At 39.8% G+C, this 17283-nt stretch overlaps 1 protein-coding gene across 3 annotated transcripts in view; it reads right to left on the bottom strand.

Annotated features, from left to right (window-relative positions):
* Positions 1–17283, bottom strand: part of LOC144005262 (protein BANP-like) — a 33646-nt gene that overhangs the window by 1994 nt on the left and 14369 nt on the right. For all 3 annotated transcript variants that reach the window (XM_077503318.1, XM_077503320.1, XM_077503319.1), the window contains 2 exons: positions 16042–16086; positions 2978–3118 (listed from right to left, as the gene is read on the bottom strand). In XM_077503318.1, coding sequence (XP_077359444.1) covers positions 2978–3118; positions 16042–16086 — 186 coding nt within the window. The remainder of the gene's footprint in view (positions 1–2977; positions 3119–16041; positions 16087–17283) is intronic.

Genomic DNA, 17283 nt, shown 5'->3' with positions numbered 1-17283 from the left:
GAAATTATCCAGTGTGGAGAAATGCAAATGTAGAAATAAATAAATCAAAATGTGAGCACAATGCTTCAAGAACTTGTATAAATGCTCCCATGTGTTTGGAAACAGATGACTGCAATTCTCTCAATTCCACACTGTTCAAAGAAATATACGTACCAGCGCTAACCTTTGGCTGAACTTTGAACTGTAAATCAGCAGTGTTTACAGTTCTGGACACAAGAACCAAACTGTCATACCACACTCTGTACCAATCAGATCCTTTTGTGGCTCATCACGTTGATTCATGTGTGAAACTTCAGAGCACTCTTTCAGTTATTATTCCCAGCTAAATGCTTTTTAACTGTTACAATGATCATGTCAAGTATCTATTGGGTCGTTAGATCTAAAGATGCTCTGGTTATGAATGCACACATGGGGGAGAAAAGACACAAAAAAAATACTTAAACCCATTGGGGAACTGATGAAGCAAAGACATTTTAAGGTCCCTAAATTCCATTGATGAAAATCGGATCAAAAGACACCAAGTTGTTAACAAGTGGTTTCCTTGACGGCGTCCATATACCGAACTCAAATCAAGGCCAAGTGAAAGAAGGCTGTTGAAAGATCTAACAGCTTGATGCAGTTGCAAAAGAACAAGCAAAAAAAAAATGCCATCAATCACTTGAGAAAACAAACACTTGGATGGCTTGCTGTTGTGCAGTATTTGAAATACATACAGTGCATGTGGTGGCAATCATAGTGGGAACTATTTGCAGGTTGTGTATGAAACCTTCGGAACGATTTAAAACCGCACCAGCACGGCATGTCTTTACAACTTCTACAGATATTCAATAGGATTTAGATCAGGGTCCATGGAAGGCCACTTCAGCATAGTCCAATATTTTGATCTTAGCCATTTCTTGGGCGTTTTTAGTTGTGTCTTTTGGGTCAATATCCTCTTGCAAGAGCCACGACTTGCAACTAAGGTCAAGCGCTCTAAGAATGGCCAGCACATTTCTCTCTAGAATACTTTATCAATATGACATGGATTTCCTAAAAATGAAACACTGTCAAAATGCAAATTCTGCTTGGAAAGTCCGATTCAAACTGAGTACAATGCACCAAACATTTTGAAAATCGGATAAATTGATCCTAAGAAATTGAGCTTTTTGTATCCGAAAAGTGACCTTTTTGACAAGACACTCTGCACCAGATGCAACAAAAGCAGCTTAAGAACATAAAAGAGCCTCCTCCATGTTTCACAACGGTGTTCTTTTATGGTATGCTTCATTTTTGCATCTGAATCTTCCAGTTTTGTCTCATCTGTCCACAAAATATTCACCTAAAAGCCTCGTGTCTTGTCAACATTCAGTTTGGCAAATTCCAGTCTTGCTTTTTCATGATTTATTTTCAACAGTGATATCATCCTTGGTTGTCCCCTTTGAAGTCCACTTGGGCTCAAACGATGACGGATACCGAGATCTCCCTTGACCTTGGAGTTCTTCCTTAATTTTTTGGAGGTTGTTCTAGGCTCTTTTGTTACCATTCATATTATCAATTCTTTACTTTGTCATCCATTTTCTCCCTGTGGCCATGTCCAGGGAGGTTGGCTACAGTCCTGTGGATCTTAAATTTCTGAATAAATATGTGCAACTGTAGTCACAGGAACATCAAGCTGCTTGGAGATGGTCTTATATATCATTTACCTTTAAAGTGCTCATCTAGAATTTTCTTTCTAATCTCCTGAGACAACTCACTCCTTCGCTTCCACTGGTCCATGTTTAGACATACCATGTCACCAAACAGCACAGTGACTACTTGTCACCCTTTAACTGATTACAAGTTTGAAGACACCTGTCACCCTAATTAGAGGACTCACCTTGGTTGAAACATCTCTCTATGGTCATTTTTTTCCTTTTTTTTTTCATCCAGGCCTGTTAACTGAGGTTTTTTTTTTTTTTTAATATACACAATTCGGTTGAACCCCAAATTCAAACACTGATGGCCATTGGTTAATTTTTACTTTTTTTTTTTTTTTTTTTTTTTTTTTAAATGTAATATTACTTTTGTCAGCTTCAAGTTATTTATGTGACCACTGTGGGTTCTTCTTTCAATAACTGAGGGGTGCCAACAATTGTGTCCATGTGTGAGACTTGACTCTTGGCAAAAGATTGACATTAATAGAAACTGTTCAGTATTATGGTAGAATGTTTTGTTTTTTTGTGTAAAACAGCAAGATTTTGTTTTCACTACATCAGCAGAAGTTCAACATATTTTGGAGTAGGCAGTCAGCGGTGTCAAACTTCTAATTAACAGATGCCTAATTTGTCAAAGGCTTGGTAAATTATGTGCTTAATTAAATTATTTTCATATACGGTACTCCTCCCACAATTCAGAAAACGAACTGCACAGCAATTAGTAGATCGGCTTCCGCGTTATTTTGCATGCGCATCAAGATTTTGCACATGCAAACGTACAGTAAATTAGGCCTAAGCATGGTGATGTTGTATAGTCCAAATAAAACTTCTGGTTTTATTTCATTTTACATTGTATGTAAAATGTCTAATATGTTGGATGGTAAACACCGTATTTTTGTGAAACCCAAAAGTTGAAAGTCTACACTTCATTCTTATGCCGATTGTTACAGTCCAATATTTCCAGACTTAACAGTGTTTTCTGATAGTGATTAAATTTGAGCAGTTTTTCCTTTGTGAAGGCAGATATGTTTGGAATACAGTTCTTGAATGCTCTCTCAATAATGTGGTCAGACAAAGAAAAATACCACACTCAATGTGATTTTTGATTCCAGTTTTTTGAAGAACCTTGGTCGATTTCTGAGCTTCTACTAACTGCTATTTGAGTTTATTATGAAGTCTTTATAAACCAAAGTGGACTGTGACTGATTTAGATGAGTTTACTTAAGTACTTGGAATGTTACAAGTTGTGTTGCTTAGCAACAGCAAAATCCTCAAAGAATTTGTGTCGGGTGCTTTTTATTTACCTGTACTGCAGCTGTGTGATCTGTGACGGGGGCAAGTTGAACATACTGCACTTGGATGTCAGGGGGGAGTGAGGTGCCCTCGACCGCTGCTGTCGCCCCTTCGGCTGACGCCACGGCGATGAGCTGAGCTCCCCGAAGTACCTACAACAGATGGGGAGGGAGGGCAAAGAAACATGAATGATGAGTCAGCTGGCTTCCACTTTGACAGAAAAGTGTAAGTGATCGGAATAAAATCTGACAATGCCCCTCATCGAATTTATACCGCAGAATGTGCAAAAGCAGTGCGCCGTTGTTATGATGGACAGTACGGTGCACACCAGAGGAAGATATAAGAGCCAAATGAAAGCAAACAGCTGAATGCCTCATTTATGTTAAGTCTGATGTGTGTATATCTTTTAACTGGTCACAGGTGTCAGAATGGAAGTACTGGGTGTCACACAAACAAAAAAAAAAAAAAAAGAATAACAGTACTACGCGAGAGAGATATACTTTCACCTCTGCAGCTTTCATTTGTATAGACAATCCATTTCTGTTTAGTAACAAATGATAGCTGGTGTTCCTTTTTGTTTCTAGTTCAGAAAGTTAGAAAAGCAACATCCAAGCCTAATTACAGAGCCCGAGTGTGGTTCGGTTTCCTGTAACTGCAATGCTACTGCGTTTGACTGCAACAATACAATACAAACCAACTAGAGGCGTGTCTATACAGGGCCACATATTCCCTTGGGCTCACAATGCACACATGACATGACCAAATCTAGAGAACAGGTGAGCCGTGACATTGCACTGCAAGCCCGAGGGTACTTTGAGCTCAATTTCAGTTGACAGCAGGGGGCCATGTCAAAATGGCTTCTCCTACATATAACATTGTAAGAAAAAATATTTACTTCATTAAGTAAGTACCATATTACAAAAACAGTGAATTCTTAGGTGACTTTTTATGCACTACTCTTAGATGTCCGATTGACCCAATATATGAATACATCAGCTAACTGGAATAAAAGAAATGGGGGAATTTCTTTCTATGATAAATGACATTATTTCACATTTCTATTGATTTCATTATTCAAAGTCTTGACTCATCCCAGTGCTTGACTGGTTTCATCAAATGCCTCTTATGTGATTATTCACTGAAGTTATTTATGGGAGGTCTTCTCCAAAGTCGCCTTCCAGCTGCACTTACTGCTGAGGCTGGCTGGAACTTGTCCAATAGGCATTAAGAATGGCAGAAAATCCAAACCTCACTTCCACACCGTCTCCTCAGTCTGATCTTTTACTTTGAACTTGGATAGTTCTGGTTTGGTTAATCGTCCCAACAACCACTAGCTTGCTATGTCTTCAACAAGGTCGCAAATTTCACCACAATTTCTGCTGCGTCATCACCGCCACACACCAAATCCAGGCGGCCTGATGGAAGTCATTAGTGTGCAAGTCTGCCTGACTAACCCGATCAAACAAGGGGATTGATTGAGGCTGTGGCAGTCACACTCTGAATAAAAAAGAAAACTGTTAGATCTGGGTCAAATGAATCATGTTTGATTGCCAATAAATGACTATTGATCAAAAGAAAATCTGCTTCAATGTTGGTGAAGAGAGGTTCTGGGTGGTATGAATTTTTTGGAGATTTGTTGACTTGATTACATTTAGGCATTGTGACATGCTTTACGATTCTATTCTAAGCAAGAGCTGTCACTACTCACGCAATGGCCGCGAGTGTCACGCATTTCTGCCCTCTATCACGCTTCACTTTAATTCCTCAAACTAAGAAAAAGTATCAACGAAAAACAGGGTTTGTCAATGTTGAAAACAGCGCTGTTGTTTCTGCGCTCTAATTGACCTTACCGTGGCACGCCCCTCCCAGCCCACATTATGCGACAAGCAGCTCCCTCTGACATTGTTCGGGCAAGATTAGCGAAACAGCATGCGCTGTAATGGCAAAGCTGTCAGATCTTCCCTTGTGATTTCTCAGTCAGGTATTTTCAGAACACCGATATTTCTCTTCGGCGCAAGCAAAGGAGGCTTTAATTTCTTTAGTGAAGCGTATCTTCACTCCCTCACCATGCAACGTTGCCCAAAAACAAAAAGAAATTTAACGGAAAAAAAAGACAAGAGTCACCTCACTCACTTCGACCGATTGTTGGCAAAACTGGCGTTTTTGGACATTATACCTGTCAAGCACGGTTTTGTTGGCATTTATAGTACATAGTAAGTCAACAAACGTGTGGACTGTTAGCTACCCGGAGCTATCATTAGCCTTTGGCTAAAAACAACAATGGAGAACATTACTCTAGTGCAGACGTAGTGGTTTTTGGTCATTTTGGAGGGATTCAACTGGTCATGTGTGCAAAGTTTGTTCTGTTGGCATTTATAGTAACTAGTAAGTCAACAAACATGTGGATGGTTAACTACCCTGAGCTATCGTTAGCCTTTTGGCTAAAAACAACAAAGGAGGGAGAAGATCATCTGAGCGCACACATAGTGGTTTCTGGTCATTTTAGAGGGATTCGATTGGTCGGGTGTGTGGTCTTCCACAAAGTTTGATCCAGCACAGACATTGTTTCGTAGTTGTTTGAGGGTTTAGGGAAGGGAATAAACCGGACAGTGTCTCCTTGTATCTCTCTTACACAAGCCGTGACTACAGCAGGACGCCGGTTAGTCGATGGGATAACGATCTCATACAAGCCGTGACTACGTCGACGGGAACGCGCAACCGAGGGGCACAAAGTCGGAAGCACAAGTATTGGGACGCAGCCCACAAGTCGCAAAACAGAACTGGAATCAAAGCTTGTGCAAATACAGTCCCGCCTATTCCGTGGCACATACCCCATACACTACCGGGAGCCTGATTGATTTTGTATGCCCGCAGCAAAATGCATGTGCCATCGCAGACATGACGTCTTGCATCTTGATTGGTTTACTAGGTCATGCAGGCGTGGTTTACGGTAAGGTCAATTGGATGTTGCAACTGACAGTTAAGAGTCCAGTTCCTTGCGTGCTTGCGTGTGCCCAACCCCAGCCCTCCCCTTGTGCACACGCTCTGCGGCGACAGAGAAGCTCGTGAGTGAGAGGCTAGTTACCGCCCCCCAAGAGTTGGGCTGACATGACATGAGTACTACCCTCTTCACTTGAAAACTTGTTCCATTAGTGATACTAGTGGACGGATAGATGCCTACGCGTTTTGTTGCTTTGAGCATGCGCGAGTGTGCTAGTTGTTTCTATTTGTAGATGCACCGCCAATTAGTTGAAGCTGTTGTGTTGTGTAGTGCAGTTTTTCTCAAGTACCCCTATCCAGCCTGTTTTCCATGTCTCCCACAAGCAACACAGGTGTTCCAAACGATCAGCTAATCAGCAAGCTCTGCATGAAGCCTGATAACGATCCTCAGCTGTGTTGGCTGGGGAGACATGGAAAACAGGCTGGATAGGGGTACTTGATGACTGGAGTTGAGAACCAGTGGTGTAGTGCATGCAAACTTCCACACTGTTGTATATCCTTCCCACCATAGCAGAACCACAAATTCTCCTTGGCAACCTCGTATGTGTTTAATAGGAGGCAAGTAAACCCTTTCAAAGCAGACATCTGCTTTTTTTCAGACAGCAGCTGAGCTCACTAGCCAATGTGCAGATATGGGAGAGGGCTCTCTGTTGCTGTTTGAAATGGCACAATTTATCCGTTTGTTGACAAGGGTGCATCACTGCCACGTTGGTGAGACAGCTCCGATGACATTTCCGCTTGCCCAGACATTTTTTTTTGTCTGCTGATGGTACCAGATGTGATTGGGCTGCACAATTGTATGCATATAATGCAGGGATGTTCGATACTTGTTTTAGACTGATACCAATACAAGTACTCAAATCTTAGGTCCTCACCAATACCGATACTAAGTGCAGATACCATTACTACTTAGGATACATAAGCTTATCCCCTTTTTACATCTAATTTCAGCTCTAAAACCAAGCCCCTCCAAAATAAGCCTCCCCAACAGTCCAACTGATGGACATAAGTGGTGAACTACTGCAGCTCAGCGGACCCAAATATTGGCGCTAGTTGTAAAACACTTGTTCTCCGTTCCCTTCCATCTGAGAGTAGTTTGCATTCTCAGCTGTGTGAAGATGCACAACAGAGGCTGAGAAAAGCAGCTCGAGTCGGAACATGAGGATTTTTGCAGGAACTTCTCGGCAGCGTATCCTGTCCCATGACTCACTCTGTAAGATGTTCGAACACATGGTATTACTGATCAGGTACAATGCGGTCACATTGGGTTCAGTACATGATGGGTTGCAAACCAAATTCTAAACTAAGGAAATACAAATAGACAGTGACACCTTCAGATGAAAATGCCCCTGCCATTGTACAACAAACTCAGAAAAAATACACACCTAAAGCGCCATTTGTATGGTGCAACAAAATACATGTTTTTTTTTTAATTTTTAATTTATTGTATATTCATGTAACCTTTATGCAGGTAAGGAAATTGGAAACATATTTTCACTGAATTTCCTTGAGGGATTTTCATCAGTATAATAAATTATATAAATGATAAAACAAAAATTAAAAACCCAGTGTTCAAATCGCCGCCATGTATGCGGGTCGTCATAAAATGTTCACAAGTTTTGGCCAGGGGTTGTGAGACTTCAGCTCAGCAAGCCATCTAAAAGAGCTACTCCACATGTGCATCGCTTGTTCTTTGTATTTGGTTGTGTTGTGACGTTTCGACAGAATCAGTAACAGTGATGGAAAACTGTAAAAGTGCCATGATGATCACAGAAATGGAAAACTTATTGCAAAGTAGGTACACCTTAGCATCAAATGCAGCACTCTCCTCTCTATCCTGGTTAGTAGCTACCACTCTAAGCTAAAGCAACAATAATGCTCAAGGAACAGACAACCACTCACTGCCATTGGGTACTACCGGTACTCACTTTTTAAAGGCTGCACAATAAAATATAGGCTTAACGAACAGTATGGCAACAACACAGATTAGACAGGCAGATTAGACAGACAGGCAGACAGAGGCATCTCAACATGAGTGACATGCAACTTCACACACTCTCTTGCTCTGCATATTTGTTGCATACATACATCATCCATTTATTGTTACATCCTTTTACTAACAACACTTCTATGAACATATAGTCCCTTAGTATTTGTTTTTGATGTACTGTATAATAATGCCATTTGGATTTCAGATCAAATAATGACTATCAAGGTCAGATTGCAGCTTTTACTTCATGGTATTTACATCTATCTAGATATGTTAACGCCAGACGCATGATGGTTGGAGCAGAAGGAATTCTGAAGTTTACAAAATATTTTGTCTGATAATTTATAGAAAGATGCATCCAAACTAGCAAACCCCCAGAAACAAACGAGAACTGAAAGAGGCTCCAGTAAAGGCCTGGAACAGCACTTCAAATGAAGAATGCAACAGTCTGGTGACATCAATTGTCACAGGCGATGCAGTTATTGCAAGTTAGGGCTATACCACCAAATATGAAACGTTATTCACTTTAAGCGAATTTAATAATGTCCGTCAATGCTTTTGCTCACTTGAAATATGGATGGCTTCAAACCTAAGGTGCTCTGTCCTGAGTTGTTCAACACACCTAGATGTAAATCCGATAAAATAAAAGCTAAAAATCTGAACTTTTGCCTGACCTTCACCGTTCCATCCAAAGCCCAAATGCCTTCAGTATACAACAAAAACAAATGATTTTGCCGTCTCAATTCTTTTGAAAGGGGACGTATATCACTTGTGATTAAACTTGCTAACAGTCAAGCTATTTTGTATATATCTTCCATTGGGTGAAAAAGTATTCTATTGATTAGAAGGAATCTCCATCAACAATGGTGAGGATAGAGAGAGAGGAGAGAAGTAAGTGGAAAATGGAAAACTTAATGGAACAACGAACAGGACTGCTTATACTTCATCCATTTTCAGCTCAGAAATGAAATGGCTCACTTAAAACGCAGCCTTAAGAAAAGAATTTGGCTCACTAAGCTCCATTTGTCAGATACAAGAGCTATCATCAGGTCTTAAGTCGATTCGTTACTGCTGACCTCAGATTTCAAGAGAAGGAGTTTCAAATAACCTGAGCTGGCAGGTGGACCTCAGTGCTGTCAGTCTACCACTTCACAGTAATAACACCAAATGTATTAAAAGTCCCTTAAATCGTCCGTAGCCTTTGCAAGAAAAAAGTGAAAAAGGAAAAAGTTGAGAAAAAAAATGCTGATGCTGTAATGCTCCTAGCAACTATGAATAAAGCATAATATGGCAATAAAACAGGAGACACAAAAATATGCATAATCAAAAACGAATAACATGGGAAAACATCAAAATGTGATGTTCAAAAATGATCAGTGACATGACACATCAGAAAGACTAAATAGACTTCCACAATGAACTATGTACACGGCGCAGACTCACATCGCCAAAATGCCTCAGTAAGTGCAATCTGTGCATCAGATGATAGCATGATGAGTCATCCACTTGCTGTCTGTGTGAGTGTTTCTGTTTTGTTCGCTGGATTGAGAGTAGAAAGGAAACCCCCATTTCACAAGAGCCGCCAGTTTTCAAAAGAAACACAAACCTATACACAAACAATACTATTCTGTGTTTAAAGGAAAAGGACACACTAATCTATTTCTTTTCATTCCCAAAGGAAACAGCTCAAAGGCAAAACAAGGAAATGAAAAAAAGAAACATTTGGACTTTGGAGTGGCTGAAACTTCCTTTCAGCTTCACAGCTGTCAACATCTGTATCTGCCAACTCTGGACAGATGTTCCGGCAGTAACACTATCTGCAGTTAGATAGGTGGGGTGGGAAGGCTTTTGGACTTTGTTTTGGCTGCAACTCTGCTGTAAAGATGCCCAAACATAGTCGTGTTCTGGGTGCTCCTTCAGTACCGACCTGCAAAATGAACACTGACTGAACTCATCGACCTTTAGTTCAGACTGGAGGAAATAAAACAAACCATAATTACAGCTATATGAACTGTGCATTCTTTCAATTTGTGCAGGATGCTATAAATGTATGTCCTGGCCTGACTGTGATTTTGCAACCTGACCCATAGCGTCCCATCTCCTCCCAATCAAAATCTTCACACCTGCATCTAATTAAGTTCTCTCTCCCCTATTCCCACCATCAAACTAAGAATCATATCATCAAGACACGGGTTACAGAGGCTTTCTGACGAACCCAGCGTGACCCGAATCCTGACCCTCATCCAGAACCAGAAATTCAAAAGGGGACCGATGACAAAAATAACAGCTGTAATTAAGTCAGGCCCCTAAAACCAAAAGGACGGAAATTCCGCTCAGGCTTTTTCTCTCTATTCACTTGTGCAAATACAAACTTGGCCCGTCTAACTAATGAAGGCATTTTTATAGTTATGGTACATTTCATGAGTTAAGATGTTGGCCGTTTTATGATTTGACCCTTCACATTTAATGCAGCTAGAGAATTTGAAATACGCAGGGTGTCTATTACTCTATTTTAACATCCTTAACATTATACACAGAAAAATAAACAAAATACCCATTTGCAATTAGCCTATGTGTGGAAATGCATAATGAATCTTCACAGTTCAGATTACATATTGATATTGAAATTACCATTTCAACATCTAAACGCATCATTTTTGATCGACCTGAAACACCAGACAACCATTTTCCATTTGACATCACATCGTGTCTCAACAGTTAAAACTTGTATTTAAACTTTTTACTGAAATGTTTTCTATTTTATTTGGTGAGTTTGGGCAATCATAACTGTCAGCATAACATCCAAATGGATGGCCCACTTTTTTTGTGTGTGAATTTCACAATGCGTTCTCCCTTCTTAGCAGTTTGTTATGTAAGTTGTTGTTTGTCGGTTAATCACACTAAAATTTTACAGCTCCCCTTGTAGGCTGCTTCATTTTTTTCCCACACATAATTCTAAGCCTTAACCATCATCTGATGTTTGAACAGCAGGGACACACTAAATCAAACTTTGGTTGGGGCTGTTGAAGCATTTTCTAATCTGATCACAATTTGAAGTATACACAAAGACATAATGAATTTAAAAGTTAGAACATGTTGATTTCATCTTATTTATTCAAGAAATGTTTACTGGGCCTGATCGGGCCACTGTCAGTACACTCGGGTGTTTTGACACAGTAGTAGCCCTGTTAATATAGAACCCTGGTCGGCCTACATTTTCAACATTGACCGTATTCAGTGTTTCAATGGCTTTGTCGAAAATTTCCACTTCAACATTTTCAAAATAAGCATTTTTAGACTCCAAAATGAGGTTGCCAGTCAGGCAACCAGCTTGTGCTGATGTTGAGTCACACTGAAACAAGTCGGAAACATCTGGTCCCTCTTACTCACACAGCCTGTAACCCTGGGTCCTGCCCAAACAGACAAAAGAAAAGAGCCAGAAGTGTACTAGCCAATAAATGATACACACAAACAGAATTTAGGATTCCCTAGCTCCATATCGCCACGGTCGCTGAGATGCCACAAGGACACAAAACAGACTCCTACTCCTTTGAAACAGTATCCATCCTTAAGCCTCCCTGCTTGCGTACATTCCCCTTACACTAAAATGGGTCATAAAGCACTGTCTGTAGCTTTTTATCTCATTGTACTTTTGCTGCATGTGCGAGTGACTGGAATCTCAACACACGACTAGCAGGACCCAAACAGCAGCCTTGAGCAGAGAGGGAAGAGAGAATGAGCAACAAGCAAGAGTGAGCAGTTTCATTCAAGCACTCATTAAACTCCAAGTCTGGAAGGTCAAGTGTGGTGACCGGAAGGAAGCTGGTAGCAAAATTAAATCACATTAATGTACAGGGCAAATCTTTCCTTTCCTCTCTTTAATCTCTGACCTACTTCTCACAGTGACCAAAACAGTGATAGTTGGAAGAGTCCAGCAGATGCACAACAACATCTGCTGTGAAAAGATGGAAGAGGTTCAACAAGATGAAGTGGTGAAGATAGGCTTGTGTCCTCTGGATATTTACATCCTTAACTCCCTTTAGTGGGCATATACTGTACTGCAGGTCCATCGTTGTAAACAATGCATTCAGATGACAAGTACTACAGTATGTAGAGTAAAGCAGGGGTTCTTAACCTTTTTTACCTTGGGGCCCCAACTTCTCCTGTCAAAAGTGGCCCGGGGCCCATTCAGAAATTATGATTTATGTTCACCTATTATTGTTTGTATTTATTAACAACTAAATTAAATCTAGTTAAGGTGTATAAAATCATACATTATGAAATAGAATTGTGTTCAAAAAGAGTTTTAAAACTATAGTGTTAGAAAATATATATAAATCAGGTATAAACATGAGTATTAAGTTTTGTTTTTATTTTGATTTATTATTGAAAATGAATAACCCACTAGTCTATTGACATGAGTAATACGGGATGGGACTAGATAAGTTTGTGTACTTCTTCCTATTCCCTATTTGTAATACCGTGATTGTGCGCACCGTTACACCGTCAGAATCATCAGTCCATAGTTGTTGTTTTTTTTTTGTTGTTGCATTTGTTCAAATTAGGCGACTGGAAGTTCACCGATGGCTGCATCTATCCTTTTTCGCGGAGGAGGGATTACAATTCATCCCAACTAGCATTTACATTTATATGTTGAGGCTCGTCCACGGTAGCTATCTTTCCTTTTCCAAAGATGTTCAGTTGTGTAACTTAAGTCAGTAGTACTTCGCCATAGGCCCACTGCACCTTAGCTTCTTTTAAGTGTGAAATGATCCCAGACTTTGGACATACTCTGTATTTCATGCACACTATTCTCCTGGCTTGCACAAGCAAGACACGACTGTATATGAATGTACGTGGTTAGGGGAGTTCACTAATTCATACTGGCGTTGATGTGTTGTCAGTGATTCCTATTTAAGCGATAACTATGTCTCTGTGAAGTACAATAACATTTGGATGAAAAGCTCAATGTGTAACAAGAGAGAAGAGGGGGGAAAAAATCCCTTCTAATTTTGTTTTGGAACAGCTTATCATTTTACAAACATAATCAGCACATCAGTTTTAAAAAGGAAGCTATAATAGCTTTGTCTTGGACAATGCTTACTAACGCACACAAGGGAATTCAATGCCTATTGCAATTTCTAGTTCTCACATCCTAGGACCTCAAAGACTGCACACATTATACATGCAGAAGTTTCAAATCATGCATCTAACTAATGCATGTGCCAAGGCATTTATTTATGATGGAAGCTAAACCTGATCAAGATGGACTTTTGAGCAGATGTGAATAGTACGGGGCATGTTGTGTACTGGTGCAGCACTTCACACTGGACAAATCGCGATTACAGAAAGAGCCGCAGTGGAATGCTTGAAGTCAGCCTGAAAAAGAAGGCCATTTGAGGACATCGCCTTAGTGTTTATGAGACCCAGATGAAAAGCAACGATCCTTGCTTGGACCCTCAAGCAGTTGAAACTACAGCAATAAAACACCAACAAAATCTCTCAAAACAAACGTACACGCAAATCAACTGTATGGAAGATTGAGATCTTCATCAACTGAATAAAGAAGTGAGCAGCTAAAAGAGCATATTTCCAGATGCAGATCCAGGATGCGGCTTAAGATCCTAACGCATGACATCATTTTAAACATTTTGACATATTACGTCTAGTGAAGGGTGATTATTTATTTTCATGGACGGAGTCTGGTGCCATTCCTTTTCTGCAAATTATGGCCATGCAATCACAAAGCCGCTTAATTGGAAGAACACAAGTCATGACTGGTTAAATAAATATGTTGTCATATATGTCTGACTTTTTACACCCTTCGTCTTAAAGGTTTGGGATGTGTTGGTAAGAGGTGGTTTCAAAAAACAGTTTTTCACATTAGCAACTTCACCTACCAAGCTCCATTTGCTTTGTAGTAAGAAACAAAGCTTACATCTGCCGATTTATTAAAAAAAAAAAAAAAAAAAAGTCATGAGTCCTGTTTTCTTCAAATAACATGCAACTACCAGAACAGCCAATGTGAGAGAGAAACTCCACCCCAAAATCTTTGCATTTAGTACAAATTTGCACGAACCCAAAATCTTTGCCTCTAGACCAGCGGTGGGCAATAGTTATCACGTGGGAAACTCAAATGGTTGGCAAGGGCCACAACAACATATGCTAACCTCAATTATGTCACTATGACTTTAAACCTGTGGTGCTCAAAGTAGAAATATATATGGTTGGTCAGCTACAAAAGAATTGTTCAACACAAACATTTCCACCTCAAAATTATAATTAATCATTTTGAAACCATAGTTTTGTCACACATAACCATGTTTGTTTGTCCAAATCTCTGTTTACCATATGGACATTTGTTGCAGACACAAAGTCAACAGAGACAAGGTTTGGGGTCGCTTTGAACTAAAAAAGTACAGCAATAAAGTTTTATGTAATTACTGCAAAGTGGAGTTGGGTTTGCTTGGAGACGGGAACACAGGAATGTGCATGCAAGATGATGTGCCAGCCGCCACTAGGTAGCATGTTTTTGTTTTTATTCATTAGTAGTGGTAGAGTGGCCGACTCTCAACCCAAAAGTTGTGGGGTCGATCCTCAAAAGTGGTGACCATATCGAAGCGCCCTTGACCAAGACATTAAACCCTAACTTGTGTCGAGTGGAACGTGGCAGCGCCCTGCATGGCGGCAGCCAACCACTGGTGTATGAATGTGTGTGTGAATGGGTCAGCGTGACACATTTCATTTGCTGCTTTGAGCACAATACGGTTGAGAAAATAGGGGTGTAACGATATCCAAACATCATGATACGATATTATCATGATATGAAGATCACAATACCATAATTATGACAATATTGTGGGGATGTTGGAGATAAAAAAAAAAAAAAAAGGTCACAATATTGTAAAAAAAAAAGAAAAAAAAAAGAGCTCATACTAAAAAAACAAAAAACAAAAAAACAAAACAAAAAAAAACCCACAAGATTGTGCTTTTGTATATTACACCAATGAAAAATGTTATAAATATTATATATAAAAACATATAGATATATATTATATATATATATTGAGGCACTTACTTGCTAATGCAAGCACGCATCAAGTTCCTACACATATTGACTCTGTTTACAAGTATATTCCGTGCCCCTTCATCTGACCATGAGTATTTTTCAAACAGATGGGCCAAAACATGCCTTGTGAAAATTAAATTGCACTTAAAAAAACTAGCCACCATAGGATGCTAGAACTACACAAATCAACCCGACTTTTTTAACAGATGTGCTGCTTTTAATATTGCGACATGATGACGACGATATATTGTGGCAGTTTTAATATCACAATATCACGATATTGCCGTTATCATTACATCCCTACTCATTATATGACGTACCGTGCCCAAGCCCACCTCGATTAGTTGTGCTGGGGCCAGGAAATTGCCCCAATGCTTGAGCAGCGCTAAAACAAGTCAAACAATCAATCTCGGTTTGAGGGTACTTGACAGTACTGATTAACTTGGGCGCAGGTGTCTAAATCAAAGTCCGGGGTCAGATCCAGCCTGCCATATTACTTTATGTTGCCTGCTAAAAGAAATTACACGTGTGCGTCTACTTCACGTTTCTTGTTTAGACCTCTAACAATATTTCAATTGTAAATCTTCAATGTTGTGACTTTGTTTGTCTCATCACGGGTCGCCACAGTGAGCCACTCGCATGTCCTGACACATCCCACCAAAATTTTTTATCCAAGCTTGAGACCAACTGTGGTTGGGTATTGGCTCGCAGGGCACTGAATGGGAATTAAACCCAAGCCATTTGCACAAAAGGCAGCAGCATGTACAATGTCTTTACCTGAAAAATTGTCGGGCTACCTCAATTTCCCATTGTAGGAGCCTGGCTGGCTAAATCTCAGACCTGCAAATGATGTTTTTCTTTGATTTTCCTAAATAGACAATTGTTGGGACTGGCAATACCAGTGTCCGAGATCTCCACACAACACAGAATGGTGGTATAAAAGTTATCCTCATACATAGGGAACTAACAGTGTTTCAATATCCTGACCCAGATATAAATCAATTAAATATTCTTACCTGTCCATCTTGGCCAACATGCACCTGGTGGATCTGGAGGTTCCCCTGAAAGACGGAAATGACAAGCCATAAAAAAAAAGCTTCAAGTTCCAATTCATTTAATTTAAAAAAAAAAAACGGAAAAAAAAAAAAAAAAAAAAAAAAGACCTCCGAGCGAACAAACCCTCATAAGATCCCAAATACACACAGCCCATTACATCCTATTTTGATTATAGATTTAAGGGCCTGAACATATTTAATGAGATCTTTAAACTGCTAACAAGAACCCCATTTGAAAAGACTTTAGCTTAGACTTTTAACTTCTTTACTCTTAAACATCAGCAGTTCAACACCAATTCACAATCATCTCTGTCAGTACTGGTGCAACAAGCGCTGTATGAATCCTCAGGATGCAGTTACCATATGAGTGTTAGCTCATAAACACTGATACAAATGTCTTTGTACATAGACCAAATATTCTGTCATGTCTGGTTTCAAGATGACTTCTGGAAAACAAATTTGAACTGCAATGACCATCATAAAAACTCTGAACACCCACAATGACATGAACAGGAATGCACGAACTGGATCATATGTGCCATATTGAAACACGTCACAATTTTCCGCGGCTTGCGCTCACTAACTGCAATTCACTTGTTTGCAGCACAGTCTGATACGTCGTATGACCAGAGAACAGTGTAATCTCTCCAACAGCTCATTTCCTCTTTGAGCATGCTAAACCCAATGTCTCGGTGGAAAGGGGTCTGTTCCTAATGAAAACATATTCAGTGTGAGTGGCAGTTGGGAGAAGTGAGATTCTGTTGCTAAGCTTTGAACTCTAAAAAACAAACATAATCATGAAATAGGAAGGGGAGAGGAGAAAAGAAAATCTGAGTGTCAGCCACAAAGAGCAGGAAAGACTATAAAGCTTTTCTGCCTTCAATACTGCTCGTCTCTCTCACTCAATCGTTCATGTCATCCTCTCAGTGCAAAACAGGGTAGGAAATGTGAAAAACACGTGGTTGAAGTGTCAATGGCTGCTGCATAAATGTCAAGCTGTAATGCGTAGTGCTGAATATGTATACTGTATACGATTACATCCTTGTATATTTACATTAACTGGTGCCTTGAAATAAATCCCTGCCCAATACCTGACAAAGTCATCTAGTGATCTTAATGCAAAAATTACTCTTCAAATGTCAGTGGGCTTTAAATTTTAAATTTCAGATGGCAATGATGCCTGGTAGGGGACACGAGACATCT

The sequence above is a fragment of the Festucalex cinctus genome, chromosome 17 (genome assembly GCF_051991245.1).
Source record: "Festucalex cinctus isolate MCC-2025b chromosome 17, RoL_Fcin_1.0, whole genome shotgun sequence".
Classification (NCBI taxonomy): Eukaryota; Metazoa; Chordata; class Actinopteri; order Syngnathiformes; family Syngnathidae; genus Festucalex; species Festucalex cinctus.
Note: the sequence above shows the minus strand (reverse complement) of the source record. Positions and strands in the feature narration are given on the sequence as shown.